This window comes from Alligator sinensis, unplaced genomic scaffold (genome assembly GCF_000455745.1).
Source record: "Alligator sinensis unplaced genomic scaffold, ASM45574v1 scaffold301_2, whole genome shotgun sequence".
Taxonomy (NCBI): Eukaryota; Metazoa; Chordata; order Crocodylia; family Alligatoridae; genus Alligator; species Alligator sinensis.
The window spans coordinates 1851204-1874830 of NW_005841874.1; the positions used below are offsets into that span (position 1 = coordinate 1851204).

General features: G+C 49.2%; 1 protein-coding gene across 1 annotated transcript in view; it reads left to right on the plus strand.

Annotated features, from left to right (window-relative positions):
- Positions 1-23627, plus strand: part of MCF2L2 (MCF.2 cell line derived transforming sequence-like 2) — a 219630-nt gene that overhangs the window by 39878 nt on the left and 156125 nt on the right. The window contains exons 4-5 of the mRNA XM_025195968.1: positions 7408-7498; positions 8680-8799. Coding sequence (XP_025051753.1) covers positions 7408-7498; positions 8680-8799 — 211 coding nt within the window. The remainder of the gene's footprint in view (positions 1-7407; positions 7499-8679; positions 8800-23627) is intronic.

Below are 23627 nucleotides of genomic sequence, written 5' to 3' on the forward strand. Positions count from 1 at the left end.
CCAGACCAAAGAGCATGCTGAAAAGAAGCAGGTTCTGCTGATTGAAAGACTTGGCATAGAAATATGCCGCTGCACACGGAGCAGAAAGTAAGACAGATTGGTCCGACTCTCAGACAGACCTGCCATCCTGCGGCAGGAGGTAGCAGCCAGGTGTTCATTGCACAGAGGTCTGCACTCAGCAAAGTAAAATGAGTAATTCCTTCCAATCAGGGAATCAGTATAACTGTTCCTGTAAAACATGTGCTTCCTCTGGCATGTGCATCACTGTACTTCAGTCATTGGTGCCATGCACAGCACATGCAAAAGATAGATGTACATTGAATGGTATAAATAATGGACTCATCTTACAGACTTCTGGGTAGTTACATCATTAGCTATTACCTATGTAACACCAGGAATTGAGCTGGAGACTTCGAGATCTTAAAGCGCAAGCCTCTACTATTAGAAATGAAAGACCTGCTCTACCAACCCAGGCTTTACAAGGCTCATTACCTCCTATATGTGAGGTCCAGCTACTGCTAGGGGAACAAGAGTCCTACACCGAGGAGAGGTGCATGCATAGCCTACAATACACAGTGGCTTCTTACCCATTTCAGTCCACACCAGGAATCTCTTCCCTTCTGAGCCCTATCGAGCAATTGCTTAAGGACGCAGATGGGCCTTCCTCCTTGCCTGATGGCTCATTAAACTTGACTTCTGTTGGAGTCTCCTGAAACAGAGTTCACACCTCAGGACTGAAGCGCCACAGCTAATCTAGCATGTTGCAAAAAGCAGAAACTCTCACACAGCCCCTCCCTAGGCGTCACAGGGCTAAATGTGTCTACATTCGCTTTGGAGACAAGTTTGATATCTACCTACCACGTACAGCTTGCTGCAGAGCTCTCCTTGCCAGGACCTGAGGTCTGCCCAGTGTGCTCCGTAGTAATATAGTGATTAGTAGTAATATAGTGTAGCAATATGTGAAGGGAACAATATTAAGAAAATGCAGAGTGAGGTCTTTGTAACGCCCTGTCTATGGGTATCTCTCTTCACTGTACCTCTGCCCATATCGAGGTCTCCTTTTCTTGCCCCCAGTCCTGATGTCCTGCCATTGTCACTCAGGGCCAAGTAACACTTAGTCCTTGGCATAGGTTCTATTTTTGTGTGCTACACTGAAACAGGATCGTTTGCTGACACTAACTCTGTTCCCCCAGCTAAATTTAGGCCCTAAATCAGCCCTGTCTAACTGAAAACAAGAAATACAAGCGCCACTGTGCCATCTGGCTGAAGACGGGCAGGATCACCCTGTATGCCAAGGTCAAACGAAGGGGTAGCATTGCACCAGGTGAATGCATAGACCCACGCTCCTCCCCACGTGCCTTTTCCAGTATGACTTGAGACTCCCCTGTGGTGTCCAGACCTGCCTTCCTCACTGTGTCCCATATGTCAGTCTGTGGCAGGAAAGGTTTAAAGGACCGTGTTCCCATGAGTAGCTTTCTTAGCCTTGACCACATCCCATTGCTTTACCTTGTCTGCCCCGATGGCCTAATGCTAGGCAGCTGCTAGTTCATGTTTTGTCCCATGCTGTTTTGTTCTTAGCTGCTTTGCTGAACTGCTCTGCGTTTCCTGTATCACAGGTGCTTATAGTCCCTTTCTCCTGCTGCTTCCTGGATCTTGCTGTTTTACATGTCTTCTCCCCTTCCTCTCCCCCTTTATTTTTGGATGCAGCAAGTCCATAGTTGCAAGACCATGGCACGTTCAACAATACAGCTGAACACTTTGTGGCCTGGCATCTCATTTCTGCTCACTTGGTGGTCTGTAGCACACACCGACCATGGCATCACCCCTTGCTCTCCCCCGGTGACCCTAACCAAGAGACTCCCAACAGGCCCATCCCCAGTTTCATACTGGAGCTCTGAGCAGTCTTACAGGTCTTTTACATAAAGATCAGCTCCTGCTCCTCTTCTCCCCTGCATGTCCGGCCTGAACAGTTTAGACCCATCCGTAAGTGCTCCCGTCATGTGAGCTCCCACCAGATCTCTGTAATGCCAATCATGTCATCGTTCTGTGATTGTGCAAGGATTTCCAGTTCTCCCTGCTTGTTTCCCAGGCTCCGTGCGTTCGTGTACAGGCACCTGAGGTAACTAGCCAAATGCCCTACTTGTTTTCTTGGGATAGAGCAGCCATGGAAAATAATGGGAGGGAGACACACAAAGAGAATTCAGATTTAAGCAACTGTTCTGTTTAACTAATATGGGAATCAGTCTTTTGTGGGTCACCCGTGGCCCATGCAGAACGTGGGCACCCGAAGTCGGCCATGCGGCCATGCAAAGGGCTGGAGCGTAGGAGGGAGGGAATGCACCACCGTAGTCCTGCTTGAGCCTCTCTGCCCTGTGGCCTGAGGTCTGGGAGAGGATATTCATGGGTTTACTTATTCCCAGGATTGAGAAGAAACAGGGAGCAGAGGGGATGAGTGAGTGGAGCTAAGCCGGAGTGGAACGTATGATAGTTGATGGCTTGATGGGAAATTCATAGTAAACTGCTAATTCCTGGAAGCGGGGAGGAACTGAGAGTTGAATTGTGCAGCCTTCCACATTAAGGCATCTTTCTCTCTCGCTCTCATATTTAAAGCTGAGTCAATCTATTACAAAACAATTTTTGATTTCTTTGGCTGTCTTTCAAGTGAAATGGGATGGCGTTTCCTCCTTCAAGATCAACAATAGCAGCTAAGAAGCAAATATTTACAGGCTGGTGTTCATTGCTCCCCATCTCCTCCCAGGGCAATTCTTGGCCATAGTTATTTCGAGAGAAAATAACTTTCTTTTTCTTGGTCTGAATTTTCTTTTCTGCACGTAGTGTTCATGTTCGTGATCAAATTGTTTCCCTTGTTGTTCATTTGCTTAAATCATACATTGTGTTTTTTGTTGCTTTTGACTCTGTTTTTTTTTCCTTTTTCTTCCTGCTCTTTCAAAAGCGGATACTAATCATGGCTATCTGATATTAGATGCCTAGCAGTTTCCTAATTAATGGGCATGTCTATACATCGTTGTACGGTGACGTTGCCTTTTGGAAGTACTAAAGCACAGCGCAGTACTGGTGGTTACTGCACCGTGCATGCAGTGCACGGTTAGATTTTGCCGCTGTGTCGCCGTAACGGCATACTATACTGGGGGAGCATGCCACTACTGCGATGTAGCTGGTGACCACGTGTAGACCCATGTGTTTGCTATGTTGCTGTAGCACGCCGTACAGTGATGTAGCATGCCACTATGTCACCGTAGGGTGACCTGTAGACGCGCCCAATATGTATTAGAGACCCTGATTCTGCATTTCGTATGCATCCAAACTCCCTCCGAGGTCCACTTGCATAGGCAGCCTTTAGTGAGTTTCTGCATGGGTAACAATAGTATTTCATAATTGTGAGCTGTCTATAGAAATCAAGCAGTCGTGAATGGGGCAATTTATCTACTTCATAAATTTGCTGACTAGGAATAGATCCACCTTGCCTCCCATTCCTGTCAGTCTGAGCATGGCTGACGGATAAACTACTTTATTCTAACCTCAGCAATTTGGTAACTTTGGCTAATGTGTCTGCTTTTCAACCACTTTGTTACAAGTCTCTGGTTTCAAAGGATTTAGACTGGATCTGGATTTAGTTCTGGATATCCAGGTAGGACACTCTTATAGCAATCTTACTGTAAACTGCTTAGATGCAGTTCAACTGGGGAGGCAGCGCTTAGTGCCGAGAGCAGTAATATATTGTCTCTATATTTTTTCGGATTGAGTCCTAACTTTGATTATTTAGAGAAATCCAGTGGGTAAAGGCCTCTTTCATTCCGTCTAAATGCTGATTTAACATAACACATAAAAAAACCCCAAACAAACTATTTTATAGGGCTAGCTTTTACTTAGGACCTCAAAAATAAAGCTTTTTGAAGGGAGAGGCCCTACTTTTTATTTCTGCTACTTGCATTGACCTCCAGAAAAGATGCCAAAATGTCAATATTTTATTAATAGGATTCTTGTAAAGTTAGAGCTGTGGTGCAATTCACGATAAATCAGACTGACTGGAAATTGTGGCATTATTCTCATCAAATAATCACCCATAAATAAACGTTGTCCTAATTTGACCTTTTCTGGTAAATACCCATGTGATCCAGTCTCACGCGCTCCCCTCCCTCAGTGAGACCAGAGGCATGCAGAACGTGGAAACTTCCTTTTATTGGATCATTTCTCCTTTTATTTCAAAACTCGGATGGAGAAAGACCAAGGCCCCACGAAGGTGGAGGTTGAATCTGCTTGGGTCAGCATTTGAAAGGAACGGTCAAGGAGGCGCCGGTTTTGGTAAGTGCTATGTTGTGATGGCACTTATCGCCATAAGCATCAAATGTCTGCATACATTAGTTGAGGCTTGATTTAGGCATACTTGTAGATGGAAAGTTGAAAATAGTTGTTAGGACACATGGGCTTCCCTTTAACGAGCCAGGGCTTTGGTCAGTGGGATGGATCAGTGGTGCACCAATAATGGCCCGTTTACTGGCTAGGGGAAGGGATTTCATTTAGCCCAGACCAGCACCACCGACTAAAATTGAAGGGATTGAATTTAGCCCAGACCAGCACCACCGACTAAAATGTGTTGTCGGCTGATGGCTTCCCCGAGGACTTGTACCATGAAAGAATCTGAGAGCTGTTTGCTCAATTTATGGCTGCAGTGATTTGGACTTTGGCTAAATGAGCAAGTCTGTACTGGTGCCTTCGAGTGGCAGAAATCATAATAGCCTACTACTCCAGCCACTAAAAGTAATTCTTATCTTATGCAGTAGAGGCCTGTTTTATTTTAAGCTGAAAGACAGTGGTTTAAGATTAATATAGCAATTGCATTTGTTGTCTCTGTGGATTGATTTCATCACTACCACATCTAGGTGTTTCTTGGGAATGCATGAGTGTTTCTTTGTGAGCTATCAAATAATGGAGATAAAACCCCCTTTTTAAAATGTATACTGCAGGCAGAGGAGGAAGTAGTGAAATGGTATTTTCATAGGTCATTCCATAAGCCAAGCGGGGAACTGCAGTTGCACGTGTACGATGTCTCTCCAATCCCGGCTCCCCCGTGCTGGTGAGGGGCCTCCTGTCTTGCTGTTGTGCGAGACATACCGCTTCCAAACTTCCTGCTCTTGAATGTACTTTGACTTCCCCAGCCCTTTTTTTATTGCCCCTGTAACTCCCCACAGGCTCACTTTCAACCTCCTCCGTTTCCGTTGTGGAAGCTTCAATCCGCTCAGCTCAAAGAGCTCCGGCCAGATGTGAGGAGGGGAGCTGCAATTCTTGGCATCCCACCCGTGGTGCAACAGCATCCATCATCCCGGCGGGCAGGGCACACCAGACCACATCCTTGCCTGTCTCTGTCTGATATGACAGAGTGCCCGTCTAGTGAGACTGCACCCGGCCTTCCCTCTGGAAGGTGATGGAGAACTTGCCCGTACTTCTCAGGCCTGCCAAACTTTGAGAGGAATGTCCCATCCCAGTTAACAAAAAAAGGGCATTGGTAAGATCACAAAAGACCTTTGTTAAGGTTAAGAAGGCCGGGTATGTAGGTTTGTGGTTATGTCTTATTCTTCCAGGAACAGTTCAGCAACACCCAGAATGTCAGTGGTACTTCCTACCCCCCAAGCGCTACGGTAAATCCCTCTGAAAACCACAATGTCTTTTTTTTTTAGCTTGGCCACTCCTTAGCAAGGAGCAATCAGGAAAGTATTTCTCCTTCATTTGAGAAACAGGCACCAGATATTCTTCCCCCCTATGTTTGATAGATTTTTGTGCTGTCTATTGCATTATATAAAAAAAGAAAAAAAACTTTGCCTAATTGTGGTATCAACTCTCAGTCCTTTGAGCTCACGAGAGGCCAGCGATAAAGGCCATTCTCTGGGGGGGTTGCACAGTTCAGGGGTTCCTCCTGGATTGTGTGTTGTTAATATTCACTCGTGCCCCCTCAGGACGTTGCCTGGCCCTGCAGCCCCCGGGTCCCAGGTCTGAATGCTTCGGAGCTTGGCAGCGGTTTTGAGAGAGCTGCAGAGGCAACGTGCCCGATGCCCTTTGGGGCACTGCACACTCCCAGGGGAGCAAGAGGGGCGGTATTTATGCTCTTCAGAGCAAAGTAGGGCAAAAACTCTGCCTGGCTTTTACATGGGTTGTATAGGACAGACCAAGTGGAGTCCCTCTCCCCCTCCTGTCCTGCCACCATGCTACAGCATTTGGGTTTGGAGGAGAGGGTCAGCTTTTTTGCTCTCAAGAGACCAGTAACAGATGGCCTACGGGTGGTTCGTCCAACTCACAGCTGAGGCATGTCAGTGCGAAGACACGCTTGCTGCCCATGCTGTGCCAAATCTTGCGAGGACGCCAGTCTCTTGCTTTGCCCCAGGAAAAGAAATTGTTGGACTATGTGATGGGAGGGGTGGAAACCCAAGTGGTGTCTACGTCTGAGCCAATTACTGTCGCATATTATCAGCTAGGTTTTAAGCAGTGACCTTGTTTTGCTTCAGTCCTGTCTGGTTTGTTCCTTAAAGCCATTGTGATTCTGCCCAAGGGCTTCCCCGCTAGTCTGGTGTCCCCCGCGTCCCACGAGCAGAGAGAGGAGAGTAGCCTCACAGGGATACCATGCACCCCCACTCAGTGCAGAGCAGCGGGTCCGGTGCTGGGCCCCAAAACAGCAAGAGGATCAGCACCTCCATCCCTCCCGTAGCTTAGTCCCTCGGATGGCCCAGGAGGACAGCAGCCACTATTGCAGCCCATACGCTGAAACAACCCAGTGAGCTCCTCTCTGCATGTGAGCTGGGCAGGGGCATGTGACTCCGGTCTCTTAAACTCCCACTTTCTCCCCCATTTATTTTGGGGGAGAAGGGATGCATTCGCCCCCATTTATTTTGGGGGAGGAAGGGATGCATTCTCCCCCATTTATTTTGGGGGAGGAAGGGTGCATTCTGCACCTCTTGGGAATGAAGTGCACTTGTCAGCTGTCCAAGCGCACCAGAGGGGATTGGCACAAAGGCCTACGCTAGAGGATGAGGATCTGATCACTTGGATTGTTTTGCAAAGCCAGCAAGGTCTGTGCTTTCCCTCCCGTACAGTACGAAGAGAGCTGCAATCCTGAACTGTTCGCATCACGCCGGTTTGGCAGCCAGTAGCGAGGCAGTCGAGAGATACAAGGGATAAAATATTCATGTTTTGTGAAGGCTGCTAACCTTCTGTTGGCAATCTGCTGGCTCCCCTGCTCACGCAACGCCGTGCCAGCCCCCTCTGCCTACTGTACCTGGCGTTTTAAAAATGGGCTGGGAGTGCGACACGGAGGGGGCTCCGTGCTGCTGCAGCACCGTTGCTCCACGCGGCTCTGCCTTCCTGTAACCCAGCATACTTGTTTAATCTGTTTTCCAGCCTGGAGGCTGCCAGCATCGGATTCATCATCATTATAGACAGACGACGGGACAAATGGAGCGCGGTAAAGGCATCCCTGACACGGATAGCAGTAAGTGCGTGGCATTGTTTTTGCTGTCACCTGCCTTCCCTTCAGCACTGATTTTTATAGCTTCCTTTTTTTTGTTTTTTTGGTTTCCTGGGTATTAATGCAGTACCTTCCTGACCCTAGAGGTCCCTGTTACCTAGCAGAGATAGCTGAGCCTGTGCTGATGAATTACACAACCTTGGTTCCTGCCGAATTAGAAGGAAGACAACTGTGTCACAGATCCGAGTGATTTAAAGGGAGCCTCTCTAAGTTCAAGGAGCTGGAAGAGGGAACCTCCATTGTGCCGTGGAGGGTTAGGAGTGGCCCAGGAGCCCATGTGCGAGATAAAAATGGATCTCTAAAGGCTCGGGGCAGCTGGGAGATCTGTCGGATTATTTGAGAAAGGTGGACCCAAAAACCCAGAATATGAGCAGCTGTGGAGTATTTTTTTTCTGACGATGTGACATGCAGAGCATGTGGAAGAGGCATAGCTGCGTGCGATGCACGATCCCTGCTGAATCAAATTGTCGTTTAAGTGTTTCCTGAGGATGCAGAGTGTTTGGTTTCTTTGCCCTGCTTATTGTCCTCAGTGTTTGAACATATTTCCTAGGCTCTGATGATCACGTAACACAGATAAACAGGAGGAAGCTGAGGTTGTGAGCCAGGCCACATGTCTAAGGAGAGCGTTGAGCTGTCCTGTGGATAAAATCAACCTTTTCCAGGGCAGGATGGGAAATACAGTCTTGTAACGTGTGTATGGCACAGCCAGAGGCACCTGCCCAGATGTACACAATCGTCTTGTCCTCTAACGGCTGCGGCCTGCAGAGCAGAGAAGCTCTGTTACTACAAGAGCTGATTGAGATTTTCATATCACTCGATGGGCAGAAGCTTGTGGTTTATTGGGCTGGAAGGGTTTAAATCGCTCTTTGCCTGCTGTCTGTCTGCCAGGCAGAAACACCTGGCTGTGAGGCTTCATCTGCAGCTCAGTGTGGGAGTCTGTCTATTGACTTCAGGTCATGGAGGATAGGATGATGGGAGGAATAGCAGACAGCCATGAAGACCGGACAGCCCCAGAACTATTTTCCCCTCCTCGGGAGCTGCAGAAGCACAGCACAAGGGAAGAGGGCACTGAAATCCTCCTGGTGCTCTTCTCCGGGTGTGGGGCTTGATTCCTCTGCCCTGCCACTTCTTTCTGTTCCTTGCAGGGTGCGTTTCCAGGGAACCTGCAGCTGGTGTTTGTCCTGCGGCCCTCCCGCTTTATCCAGAGGACAATCGCTGACATCGGCATTAAACTCTACCGAGATGACTTTAAAATGAAGGTACCGGTAAGCATGCACTTTCTTGCCCCTGTGTTCTTTTTGTGTCCATGTCCATAGTTTCTAAGTGTCAGCAAACATCTCTCAACCCATCCGCTAGCGTTAAGTGGTAGCATGCCAACCAGGATGGACAATTTTCTTTGAAGTCCCAAGTGAAACCTAAATGAAATAGGACAGTCCTTGGTGTGTGAGATGGAGGATGTTGGAACCAGCTCTGTTGTTTTGATCAAATGGCTTCTTTATTCTGGACTTCGTTTCAGTGGTTAACTCCCAGGGTGAGGCAGGGGAGGAGACGTATCCTGAGCGCTGGCTCATTTAAATAGTGTTTGATTTTGGCAATAGTACCCACGAGTTATCCATGAATTATCACAGGATGTGCTATAAGATGGATGCAACCATTCATTACAATATAACCTTGCTCTGAAACATGATTGTGTCAAAAGACACTACTCCTTGTGGCTCTCCTGGTGGGCGTTCAGAGCTGGGTCTTCTCGCTCTGTTGATAAAAAATAAATGGTAGGCCTGCAGAGCTAACCCAGCTGAGAGACATAGGGCTGGGGTCTTGCATGACCCACACTCCAGTGGATTGCACCTGTTCCAACCAGCTGAAGAGAATGGGGTCAGCAGGGTGGTACCAAGGGCCAGATTTGCCCCGCAGGACCTTTATTACATGTAGTGATGTGAGAAGGAAAGAACCCAGCTTCATTCTCTGACCCCAGGCAGGATGTGCAGAGCTGACAGTTAGCAAGAATCATTTAGATCGGCTGCGTGTGAGGGAAGCGCGCTTGGGTTTCACCGATAACGTATAAGCACAGAAACCTCAAACGGCATTTGCATGGAATCATGCTCCAGAGAAGAACCACATTGTCCAGCTTGCTTCCTTAACTGACACTGTGCATTAAGGCAGGTACAGAAATAGGTAGCATTATTAGAGCAGTCTATAACCATAACCCCCTGTAAGCTTCCTGTCCGGGAGAAGGACGGTGAAAGAGGGTCTTTTTCTTTTCCCTACGGGTTGGTGTCGTACCACAGTAGCGAGCGCTTCTCCGCAGGTCCTCTCTTCCAGTGACAATCTGTCAGAGCTCCTGCTGTGTCTGCATGCCGTTATGGCCATTTATAATACACAGTGCTCCCATCCAGTGCAAGGCTTATGTATTAATTTTATTCAGCTCATGCTTGAAATGTATTATGGGCTGCTGGGAGTGTAGTAGAAGTTAGAGCAGGTAACCAATTCTGTGCTGCATGCCTCGTTCTCTTAAAATTTGATCCTAACCTCATGTTTGCCTGGCATCTCATGATCATTGTTGTTGTTGTGTTCTTGCTCTTATTATTGATATTATTATTATTAGTATTATTATTATTATTATTACCTCAGCACCAATAAGAAACAACAATATTGGTTATAATACAAGCATGTCAACTTCAGATTCCATGCTCCGTAATGTTTCTATAGGGATGATTTTCTTTAGCTTTCCCTGAGTTGGTTTTCATAGATTCATCGATCATTAGGGACTGGAAGGGACCTTGTACATCATCAGGTCCAGTCCCCCTGCACTAGGCAGGAAAAGACAACTGGGGTCAAGTGACCCCAGCGAGGTGACCGTCCGGTCTCCTCTTGAAAACCTCCAGGGTAGGTGACTGCACCCCCTCTGGAGGGAGTTTATTCCACAGTCTGGACACCCCGACTGTGATGGAGTTTTTCCTGGTATTAAGCCTGAAGCAGCCTTCCAGGAGTTTGCATCCATTGGTCCTGGTCTTCCCCAGGGGTGCCCTGGTGAACAGCTGTTCACCAAGCTCTTGATGCACTCCCCTGATGTAGTGGTAAGCTGCTACCAAGTCCCCTTTTGGCCTTCTCTTCTTTTCATTTAAATCAGTTTTCCAAAGGCCCCTGACTCCCTCCCCAGCCCCACCAATTATTGGTAACTAAGGCCATGTCTGTGTGGTGAATTTATCATGTCCGGCCCTGCTCTGTGGGCTTCCTCCTACACTAGAAGCAGTGCAGCCATGTCTGCACAGCACCAGGGGCAAGCTAGTTTAGCATGGGGTCGGGCTCATTAGTCCCATCACATAGCAGTGCTAATTAGGTCTCCCAAAGTGTTGTGTGGACACTGGCCACTCCTTCCCGTGAAGGAGGTGGCCAGTGTCGAGCTCTGCAGTGTGCTTATGGTACTGGTGCCTGTCACAGTAAGTGTCCTACATAGGCATGACCTAGGTGGTAAGTGCAGTTGTTTGTGATTGTCTGCATACATGCCTGGGAGTGGAGGAGAGGGCAAAATACGGCCAGCGGGCTGGACCTGGCCTGCGGCTGCCCCCGCAACACTCTGCATGGGGCTGAGCCCCGTCTGCTTCTGCCTGGGGCAGCTCACACCATGCCCCCGCCTTGTGTCTGCCAACGGCACCACCCCAGCCCTGGCCCCACCCAGCATGCACAGCTTCCCAGTGGGGCTGCTCCAGCTGCCTGGATGCTGCTCAGCTCATCCCTGCCTCCGGTGGCTCCTCCTCCTCCTCCCCTACCCCCTGCCTGCTGCACCACTTTGGGCAGCAGGTAGCACAGGGAAGCAGCAGCAGCTGTGGGTACGTGTGCTGGGCACCACAAGCCCAGCCAGGTGCAGGGGGCCTGTGCATGGGGCTCAAGCTCCTACCCCAGTGCATGGGGCTCAAGCTCCGGGTCCCAGCTGCCTTGTACCCAGTCCTCCCACCCAGCACAATGAGCAGCCACCTTTGGGCATCCGAGTGGGTGGAAGGTGGCTGGAGCGGTGCAATAGGGGCAGGAGGAGAAGCCGCTGGAGGCGGGGGGAGCTCAGCAGTACCTGGGCAGCACCAACAGCAGCCTCACCAGGAAGCTGCGCGCTCTGGCTGGGGCCGGGCCTGAGGTGGTGCCGTCAGTGGGTGCAAGTGGGAGCGCAGCATGGGCTGCTGCAGGTGAGAGCCCTGTGTAGAGCGCTGCGGGGCAGCCACAGGCCAGACGGGGTGGGGCGCAGACCGAGCATGTGGATGCCCCCCTCAACACATGCACACCCACCTCCTTACACCCCCCCCACACATCCACCCCACACCCCCTCCGCACCCACAATATGCAAGAAGACTTAATTTTGAGCTATTATGCAATCACTTTTATATACGCTACTCAAAAAAACCATCATTCAGGACAACAGTTATTTTTTTGAAAGAAAATTAAAATATGTTATAGTAGAAGTTTGATTTTTAGTATGACTTTTTTATCTATAATTTGTTAAAATGATGTCTTCTGAAAGGCTTTGTGTGCGGCCCTCAACAGCTCTCACAGGCTCATGAGACGGCCCTCCAGCTGAAATAATTGCCCGCCCCTGGTCTAGCACCAGAACTCCTACATTGGGCATGAGAGGAGAGCTTGAAGCAGATTTCAGAAGAGCTGGGCCGAGCTGGGCCAGTGTGGGTGCACACAGTATCTTCTGGAGGAACAAATTGGTGCTTGCTGTCCTGCCTCAATGGTTATGGTGGCCTGGTGTCTGCCTCCGCCCTTTGCAAAGCACCGAGGAATGAGCCCGGGTTTGCAGGCTGCCCCCACACCCTTTCCAACCGGGGCAGTGGTTCAGGGTCCTGTTTTCCATGAACTGCAAGGGTCTGATGCCTTTCTTCCCGGCTTCAGTTCTGCAGGGCTGCATGGGAGATGGTATTCAGATGTTACCATAGCAACTACTACACCCACTACTGCTGCCCAGGGAAGGACAACCATGTTTTAAAAAAATGAAGTTTGCCTCCAGCTCAGCAGCTGTTGTACTTCTTGCAGTTAAAAGCCTGAGAGAAATTAAGGTTTTGCTTCATACCCCCAGTGGCTTTGGAAGCCAGACTTGAAACTGTTAACAGAATATTAGGAAAAACTTTCACATTAGGAGGGTAGTAAAACACTGGAACAGGCTACCCAGAGAGGTTGTGGGATCTCCATCCTTAAAGGTTTTGAAGACCCGGGTAGAAAAAGCCTTGGCGGGGATGATCTAGGTGGGGCTGGTCGTGCTTTGAACAGGGGTTGGACTAGATGTGACCTCCTGAGGTCCCATCCAACCCCAAGTTTCTATGATTCTTTGACTGGGAGTCCAGGATGCTCAAAGATTGTGTTCATAATTATTGTGCTGCTTTATAGAGGGGGAAACTAAGTTCAGAGGTGCTGGGTTAAATTTGCAAAAGCATCTATTGATTTGGGGTCCCTCAGATGTTGGAGACCCAACATGGGGACAATGGGATGGGCTGAAGTCAATGGGAGTTTTGGGCATCCATCATCTTTCTCATTTAGGTTTCCAGTTGGGCACCCTAAATTAGCAGAGACTTTTAAAACCTTTTCAGCCTAACAGGCTTGCCCATGATTAGCCATCCATGCCCAATCCAAGAACAAAACCTAGGAGTCCTAGGTGGACTGCTCTATTCTCTCGACCACATAACTTTCTGCTCCTTAAATTACATTCAGGTATAAGCAAGAGGTGAGAGTTTCTTACAGAAATCCTTACCTCTCACCTGTTTCCTGGACCATCACGGCGACAACATCACTTCGATACTACCACATACAGGTACCTTAGAGACGGTTGTTGGGCTGGCTGTATTAATGTCACCGTGCAGAGAATGGTTGATGGATTTCCTAAGCAGAGAGGAGGCTGAGGGAGGGTCAGCCAGCGAGCATAAATTGAATGCAAATATGCTTACTAAAATAGATCTGAGCTAAATCAATACTGGGCTGAATGGAAACCCTGGGGTGAGACCAAAAGCATTCAGCAGGGGCTGAAAGAACGTGTGTGGGCATGACAAGGAAACAAGGTTTGTGTTGCATATGGGAACATGTAAATATGTTTAATAAAACCAGCTGAAGTTAAACCAACAGTGGGCAAGGTGGCAAGCAGGAGAGGTATCTCACGCAGGTCGTGTAGCGTGCAGGAATGACATCAGGGTTACCTAGACTGAGCTTTAGTTCATGAAGGAAATCCACCCCCTTTCATGAGAGGAGGTGCAACTAAATGAGCCTTCATTCTGGGAGCTGAAGAAAGTGATGGAGCCTCCATAGCATACCCTACTCCGGGGGTGGGCAATTATTTTGGGTGGAGGGCCGCTTACTGAGTTTTGGCAAGCCATTGAGGGCCGCATAATGAAATAAATATTAATTTTCTAAATTTTTTAGGGGCCCCGCAGGCCGGATAGAATGGCCTGGCAGGCCGCGTTTTGCCCACCTCTGCTCTACTCAGTGCATTTAGGGGCATTAATTTATCTTTGTGAAGTTGACAGTCCTAGGATCTGCTTCCTTCCTTGCTTTGCATACATGTAAATATGTATCTGGCTCCTCTTACCCCAACCTCTGCACTCGATCCTGACAGGTTGTCCTCAAAAATACACCCACCTTATCCATCTCCAAGGCTAAGCCACTTAGCCTCCTGAGCTCCACGTATGCCTGGTTATGCTGCTACTGACAGTGCTTCCTCCCTGTAGGATTTGCTTACCTTGGGTCTGGAATTCTGCCCGGCGCAGTTGACAGCTGTAGTATATGGTAGGTCCATCGCACTAAAAAAAAAATGTTCCCTAGAAAAAACAGCACATGACAGCATTTCACTGCAGTTTCAGTAGGAGTCGGGAGCATCAAAAGACTTCTAACATGGCTTCTGGAGGGGAAGAGAAACCGCCGCAGAGTGGTTAAGACTGCCTTCTCTAAAGAGATCTGGAATTCATAAGCCATGAACAGACTTCACGCTTCAGGCTGATGTTAATCCAAACTGAGCCGGTCCCCTGAGTCTTCTGACTTCTATCGTCACATAGCAGGCTTTGGACACACATCCTGGGCCTTGCTTTTCTTTTGACTTTGCTGGTTTTAATGTGCTTTACTTGGGGAGGATTAAGTATCCCCCCACATCACACCGTGCACCAGGTCAGTGAGGGCAGGAGCTTTCAGTTCTGGCTCCAGTGGACTGAGGATTTGGAAATGCTCTAGGAAGCCCGGGCCATTTTCAGAATCAGACCCTAAACAGGTTATTTTTAGGGCTGTGCGAAACAGCACCGTTTCGCTTCAACTTGTGTTTCGACGTTTCAATGGAACAGTGTTTCATTTCGAGTTTAGTTTCGTTTTGAAAGCACTGGTCCATTTTGTTTCATCGAACCATTTTCAAAATTTCAGTGCTGTTTCAATGTTTCACCCAGGCTATAATACAGAAGCACAAAACTGGAGGAGGAGCAGCCTCCTCTGATCACAGGCAGATCAGGGTCGGCACCTCAGGGAAGTGTCTGGCAGAGCCCCGCAGCACTCCCAGGGGTGCGGGTGGGAGGCTGCCGCTGCCGCCTCCCTGGGAGCTGAGCCGGTGGAGGAAGGCAGAGTGCAGCCCCGGCGCCACGCTTCGCTATCCCCCACCAGGCTCAGTTCCTCGGGGCCGCAAGCAGCTGGGAACGGAGCCAAGTGGAGGTGAAACGCAGCCCCCGGGCTGCGCCACCTGCCTCCACCGGCCTGCAAGCCGCTGGGAACCCAGCCCGGTTGGCCTATTTGAGTTTGCCCTGGTGCTCGGCATTACAGGCAGTGTAACGACCTGTTCTAAACAACTTCATTATAATTCACCTGCGAGAATGACAGCAATCAGCAATCTTTTGAATGTTTGCACACAAGAGGACTCCCAACAGGTTGCTATAAAGTGCTTTATCGTACCCAAGTGTATTCGTTTTCCTTTGTTTCTACATTTACATTGATCACAGTTTTAAAGAGAAGGAGATCTATTTTAAATGCTATTAATAACATATAAAGTATAAAAGTTGTGAGCCACTTGAAGATAGGAAAGCACTTTGTAAAATCTTACCAGAGGAAGAACTTCAGTATGTTTGTATTTGCCAACAGAGACATTGTGCTAAACCTTTAGGAAATATATAAATGGATTGTGGGTTTCTTTCTTTCTTTCCTTCTTTCTTTCTTATATGCACTTTATCTCACACACATCTTCTAAAATAACTCCTATTAAAGGAACGACCCTTGATCTAGAAGCGTAGGTCATAAAATGATCATAGGGAAATGTGAAGGTATGTTTTGTTTACTCTGATTCATATTTTTAAATAAGTTGAAGCTGATAATTTTTTTTGCACTTTTATTACCAAGTTTCCAACACGTGTGGCACTCTATAAAACTTACCACTGCCGCACCCTATCCCTGGTTTTGTTCCAACTTTTGGTGCGTTCGGCTGCTACTGCAGTGATACTTGGAGCACCGCTAGAGTGCAGCTCTCTCAGTGTTGGCATCAAGAATCCTTTTTCAGATGAGTGTTTCAATATTCTCTCTTGAATCTATTATGGATGAGGCTTGTCACAAATGCTTTGATCACCGGGGTAGATATTTTTCCCCTTTTTCATGAAAATACAATGTCTCATTTTTATGAGATTGAACGAATGGGATGGAGGTGGAAAACGGTTGCATTTTGGCTTAAGATGTTTCTAAAAGTCTCTTCCAGGATCTCAAAGCCCCTGGGCTGTGCTGCGCCCACTTCCACCAGGCTGGGTTCCCAGCGGCTTGCAGCCCAGTGGAGGGGCGCAGCCACAGGGCTGTGTGCCGCCTCCCTCCACCAGGCTCAGCACCCAGCAGCTCCCAGCCCTGTGGACCTGAGCCCGGTGGCAGTAGGCAGAGCGCAGCCCCAGCTCTGCCTGCCTCCCACCACCAGGCTGAGCTCCATGGAGCTGGTGGAGCCGATCGGGGCGCAGCCCAGCATCAGGAGGCAGGCAGAGCCGGCGCTGCGCTCCAATCCGATCGGAGGTGGGGAGAGCCAGGGCTGCGCTCCCCGCCGGGCTGAGCCACATGGGGCTGTGCGGAGCTGCTGGGAGCGCAGCCCTGGCTCTCCCCTGCCTCCCACCACCTGGCTGGGCTGCTGCTTTGAAACTCAAAACTTTTCGAAACTTTTGAAACGTTTCGACTGGCCTCGTGTCTTTTTGAGGCTCTTTCAAAGCTCTCTGCTTCATTTTGATTTTGCTGTTTTGAGCTCGAAACTAGTTGAAACAGCATAGAAATGAAACAGCCAGCAAAATTTCGCACAGCCCTTATTATTTTTATCTCTTGTAATGGCATGGCCTGTCCTCTTCAAAGGAGCTGCAGCTGAGGGGTGCGGGGGTGCCTCGTTGGGGGTCAAAAAACCCCGGCAGGCAGAACCAGAGGTGGGTGCAGAGGGGAAACATCTGGGCTATGAGGAGAGCAAGCCTGCTGTGGGAAGGCCAGAGCCACAGTGTATCCCTCCCGGTGTCCAGGACAGCAAGGTTTTTCCTTGACCTGCTTTATTTGTTAAAAAACTATATTACTGGCACATACTGAGAGATGCCCCAGGGAGCAAAGGCCTGGCTGATACCTTGAGGAGGCAACCTCCTACAGTCCCTGTTTTGCAGTTAGAGAAACAGAGGCAGAGAGAGGCTAAAGGCTTGTCCTCACCAGGGTCGGACAGATCATTGACCCTGAGGGACCTGAGTGTCCCCTGCCCAGCCAAACCCACTGACCAGCTCCAAACCCACATGTGCTCCAGTGAGGTTGCTCCAGGTTTATCCCCAGCAGCTCGTCTCGGGCCCAGTGTAGACTGAAGGCTCACGAACACCTGCTCTGATGGGATGAGTCCCGAGTTAGAGATGGCCTGTGAGGAGGGCCCTGCAGATCAGTGGCAGGGAGAGACCCGCACCGCCTGACTCCCAGACCGGGGCTCTGAATAGCTACGGGTGCCCCCTGTGTTAACCCACAGGGGTGGGCATTAGGAACTTTGGGTTGCATTCCTAGTTTTTTCACACTCTCGCTCATTGAGATTCGGCCCCTTGCTGAGCACCTGCATCTCCCCCTGGCTTCAGCTGTAGTGAAAGAAGGTCAGTAGCTCCGAGATCCCTAGCAAATGTTGCACTGAAGACATGATTAACCCGCGGGGCATCAGTGGCAGTGCGGAGGAGTCGCAGGGCAGCCCAGGCATGGGCTCTGGGTGGCTGTAGCAAGAACTGTCTGGCAGCGGTGAGGGGGAGAGGCTGCTTTTCCCCCGTGCTGAGCAGCAGCTTCTGCCTGGCCGCTGCCGCTGCTCAGCATGGGCAGGTGGTGCGGAGCAGGCATTGGGCAGACCAGGATTGGGGCTGTGCCCACAAGACCCCACCAGTACCACCGGGTTGGGGCCAGAAGGAGCCGTCACCACCTAGGCTGCCTAGAAAGGCAGTCCAGCTGCGGAGCCACCCCAGCCCTACTGCATGCCCAGGGGGTGGCAGGACTTGCCATGGGCTGGGCAGCACTTGGGCCAGGCAGGACCGAGGGACCCACTGCAGGCTGGACAAAGACCCTGCACGGGCCAGATTCAGCCCACGGACTGCATTTTGCCCACCCCTGAGATAAGCCAACTGGCTTCCTAATTGCCAGTGCAGGGGGGGCCTAGGATCCTGAACCCAGCACTATGGTGCGATGGGGATCTGATCCCTCATCCCACAATCTCACCTCCTGCCATCCATGTGTAGGAATGGTTATCAGATTTAATATTAGATTTTAGGTAGTGGCACTGAATTCATAAATGCCTGAACAAGAAAAGACCCTTCCTTGAGGAGAGCATTTATTGAGCACAGCAATTTGCAATTTGAACCATAAGACAAAGAACAACAGAAAAACTTCTCCTAAGCTAAGACACAGCCCAATAAGACATGGTTACAGCACACAACTTACCTTAACTTAAAATGCAACATAAGCCAAAAAGACTACAGAGAGCCTGGCTTAGGTTTTACATAATCCTGAGGGCAGAGAGTCTCCTTGTAGCCAGGTATGCAGAAAGTCTTTCTGGGGGATCTGCAGGTCATCTTAGGGGATGGGAAAAGTTACAGCAAGGGAAGTTTAGGTTAGATGGAAGAATTTTCTCACTCGGAGGGTCATAAAACACAGGAACAGGTTACCCAGAGAGGTGGTGAACTCTCCATCCTTGGAGGTTTTTAAGACCCGGGTAGACAAAGCCTTGGCTGGGATGATGTAGTTGGGGCTGGTCCTGTTTGGAGCAGGGGTTGGACTAGATGTGACCTCCTGAGGTCCCTTCCAACCCTCATTTTCTATGATTATATAAGGAGATCCCACAGGCCTCATCTTTGCCCAGGTTTTCATAGATGAATCTGTACCTCCTTCTCTCACTTGGGTGCCTTGACCATAACATGCTTTTTACGTCCCCCCTATATCACATACCTCTCACAACTCTCATACGTTCAGTGTCTCCGTCTCTTCTCGGGTATTCCAGTCTCTCATCCCTTCCAGATTTCATTTTGAAATGCAAATGTAGCCCCCTGCCTTCTTTCCCTCCCCGGCTACCCCAGGTCACACATTTAACATCTGTCAGGTAGCTTCAGAGTCAGTTAAAAGGGCCTGCACCTGGGATGCCTGTGCCAGGTCTTCGCTAACAGGATCGTGCATCAGATCCGGTTGCCCCTGGGATTCCTTTTACCAGAGACCCCCAAGGATCGACACGGCCCCTCATCTGATTTGGTATCAAGTAAACTTTAATAGCAGTCCCTAAGCTTTATTACAGTTTTCCTCCCCATAATGTGACCTGGCAAGTGGTTTCTTAGACATGACAGCAGTGACCTTTGGGGGTACCAGGTCCTCTGCTGGGTGTGTAGGATGTTCGTTTCTGGAATCCCTGTTGTTCGAACAAGAATTCGAAGGTTGCCGCTGTCTCCCCAGGGTGGCAACACAAAACACACGCTGGTCCTTTGTTTGTCCATCACTTTTGTAATTTTTCTCACCCCAAATTGTCCAGTCCCCTGGCCCTGTGCCAGCCACATTGCTTATAGGGAAACGGTTGTGCCTTGCTCACCCAGTGCCCAATCACAGCCCTCGCATCTCTCGGTGCCGCAGAAGGCGCTTTGTTCAATGTTGGCTAAAGACCCTTAGCATAACTCAGTTTGCCTGCTACAGATCCCATGGCACTTTTAGCTGAATACCTGCTAAGGGCCTGAGAGAAAGAAATCCCTAATCTCTCTGTAGAGTTAATAGCAATACAAATTCCTACCCAGCTGTGCATGTTCAGAGATTCGTAGATGTTAGGGGCTGGAACAGACCGCATGAGATCACCGAGTCCTGCACTTGGGCAGGAAAGACTGCTGGGGTCAGGTGACTTCAGCAAGGTGTGCGTCAAGACATTTTTTAAAGATCTCCAGGGTAGGTGATTGTACTCCCTCTGGGGGGAGTCCGGACACTGAAATCATAAAGAAGTTTCTCCTTATGTCCAATCTGAAATGATCTTCAAGCAGTTTGTGGCCATTGGCTCTTGTCTTCCTCTGGGGTGCCTTGGTGAGCAGATGCTCCCCCAGTCCCTGGTGTGCGCCACTTATATATTTATAGGCTGCCACCAAGTCCCCTCTGAGTCTTCTCTTCTCCAGGCTGAACAGTCCCAAGTCTTTCAGCCTCTCCTTGTATGACCTGCTCTCCAGACCTCTAATCATGTGCGTGGCCCTCCTTTGGACTCTCTCAAGCTTCTCCACATCCTTCCTGAAGTGCGGTGCCCAGAACTGGATGCTGTACTCCAGCTGTGGTCTCACCAAGGCTGAGTAGAGCAGGAGGATGACATCCTTAGTCTTGCTTGAGATGCCTCGGTAGATGCATGCCAGTGTTTTATTCGCTCTGCCAGCTATGGCATCACATGGGCGGCTCATGTTCACTCTGTGGTCTATCATAACTCCCAGATCTCTTTCAGTTGAGGTGCTGGCAAGCGTAGCATTGCTGAGCCTGTAAGTGTGTTGTGGATTATTCCTCCCCACGTGGAGCACTTTACATGTCTCTGTGTTAAACATCATCAGGTTATGATCCGCCCATCTCGCAAGCCTGTCCAGGTTAACCTGTATCCCCAGCCTGCCCTCCAGCATGACCGCACTCCCCCATAATTTGGTGTCATCCATGAACTTTGCCAGTCTGCTTTTAAGACGCGAATCCAAATCATTGATGAACATGTTGAAAAGCACTGGTCCGAGTACTGAACCCCGAGGGACACCACTGGTCACCTTCCCCCGTGTTGACTCAGTTACATCTATTAATACTCTGTGTGTCCTACCTCCAAGCCAGTTACCTAGCCACTGGACTGTAAAGTAGTCGCGGCCTCATTTTCCCAGTTTTACCATGAGGACATCATGGAAAACCAAGTCAAAGGCCTTTTTGAAATCCAAGTATATGACATCAGCCTCGTTTCCCTTGTCCAGGTGGCGAGTTACCTGATCGTAGAAGGAAATGAGGTTGGGCAGGCGTGACCTGCCCGCAAGGAAGCCATGTTGGCTGTCCTTTAAAATACTGCCTTCAGTTAGCTTATCAGTAATGGATTCTTTGATCATTTTTCCCAGGATCTTTCCAGGGATCGAGGTCAAACCATTTGGCCTGTAATTCCCTGAGTCCTCCTTTCTCCATTTCTTGAAGATAGGCAACACGCTGGCTCTCTTCCAGTCTTCTGAGACCTCTCCCAAGCGCCATGAGTCCTCCAATAGCTTTGCCATAGGTTGCACAATAATGTCGGCCAATTCTTTCAGCACTCTCAGGTGTTGTTCACCTGGTCCGGCTGACTTCTAGATATCCAGCCTCTCTAGACATTCCCTCACAAGATCCATGCCAACTATGGGAGAGTGATCACCCCCACCTTGATCATCTTGTATCCTGTCAAGCAGGCTAACACCCTTGGACCGGTGGAGTACCGACGCAAAGTATTCGTTTAGGAGTTCGGTTTTCTCCTGAGTGTCAGTTATCAGCTGTCCCCAGCAGGAGCCCTGTGTTTCCCTTATTTTTTCTCTGCTTGCTACATATCTAAAGAAGGACTTTTTATTGTCCTTGATTCCAGTTGCCAATTTGAATTCAGTTTTTGCCTTTGCTTTTCTAATCCGCTCCTTACAGGTGCAGGCTATTGCTGTGACTCCTCCCTGGTAGTAATTCCTGATACACTGGCAGGATCCTGTCCGTGATGCCATGCCCCTACTGAGCCTGTTATTCCAAAAAAGAGACCACAGTCTTCAGGTCTTAGTAACTAAAACTCAACCAGGTTTATTGTCCTCAAACAAGCCTAGACGCTACCATGCATAACCAACTGATACACGGTGCTAGCCAGGTCATTTGCTGGCATGAGACAGGCATCAACATACCCTTTAAGCCCAGTACAAAATCTTCAACGTTCCCAGCCCATTTCAATACACCGGTGTTTACAGCCGACAAGTCGTCGTTCTCACCAGTTACCAAAACAGCTTTAGGTGACATGGTGCACATTTTGCTTCTCACCTATTAGTGCAGCCCTGCTCCCAAATACAGATATCTGTGGCCAGGTCACTCTGATCTTTGTTTTGGTGCCTTATCGATTCATTCTTTATCCATCGTCCTTGGAGACCCTCTAAAACTAACCAGTTACTTTTCCAGCATTTCTGTATACGCCATACATGGTATACCTATTTTCATTCTGGCCAAGGCCTACTTCAGCTGGGCCAGTGTCTGATTTGCATACACACTGATTAATGGTTGTATTAATCCATGCTCCAGTGAGGTCTATCGACATATGCCCAGTTCTAGCCAAATGGCAGGAAGACTGAGCTGCTCTCTGTCTCTTTTCTTATGCTCTCCCCATGTCATGCCACACAGCAAGGGGAAGACACTAACCCCAGGTGTGTGCTACCATTGTGGGTGCACTCTGTGCCTGGTGGCATTTCCAGCATCTTTAAACTGGCACTGTCCAGTGGTAATTCCTTTCATCCCCAGCTGCTCCTTGAATAATTGTCCTTCATTTGCTGTTTTCATGAGTTTCCGGGCTGTCAGGAGGCTGTTTTACTGGCTGCAGAATGCAAAGGGTGTGCCTTTCCCAGTGTGCTCCAAAAACACATTAAAGAGCATTTGGTTCCTCTACTCCCAAGGCCTGGATCTTCTCAGGGTTCCTCCTACAGCTTAAACCCTACGTCCCGTTTCAACCACGAAAAGCCACTCTCATGCCTGTATGTTCAGAAGGAGTAAGAACTGGTGCCAGGGATTTCAAGAATCCACTTAACTTACCATAGTAGGAGCAGGCAAACACAGCCAGACTTACCCTCAACAGGAGGTTGAGTTCCTGCCTGAAGGAGAACCTCCTACTATGTTTGCCCAAACCTAAGTGTTTCGGATCCCTAGTCGGGTGCACCCAACACCATCATGTCGCTGCTACTACTGCTGCTCAAGTCACTGTTCGTTCTAGCAGAGATGGTCACAAAAACTCCGCATTTGACATGTGTGTTACTTGCATCAAGCGTGGCACCACCGTAGCAGAGAGTGAGTAAAAGTAATTTGAAGCTTAATAGAAACCTGCCTGTATTTCAATCAGTTATGCTAGTGGTGGGAATGTTGTTCTTGTGGGGTTAGGGTGATGTTGCAGATTGCCTTTAAACCATCATAAAGGTACTGAAAACAGGAGCATGTACCCATTGAAGGGTGTTCACCCGTCTTAAGTGTCCTCTAAACATTTTAGAGTTCTCACTCATGGTGAGGTTTATCATTGATCCATTTTGTCCAGGTTATTCCAGGGCATTGCTAGTCAGCTCCCTGGAGAGAAAGTGACCACCTCCAGAATCCCAGGATGCACAGCTCCCAGCCGCTCTAGCCCTTTCCACCAGCCCAACCTCTAGTGGTCGGTCCCCTGCCTCTGCCCACCCTGCAGGGCTGCTAATGCTTAACTGCAGCAAGACCCTGGAGCCAGGAGAAGCATAAGAACATAGGAGCTGCTATTTACTGAGTCAGACCATAGGTCCATCTTGGTCCATCTTGACCAGTCTCCCGTGTCACACGGGCAGAGAGCGGATGCTGAAAGGGAAACTGAACTGGGACTGATGAGGGTTTTTTCCCCTGCTCCCCTCTCACTTGCAGCCTCCAGCATTTAAGGTCTAGG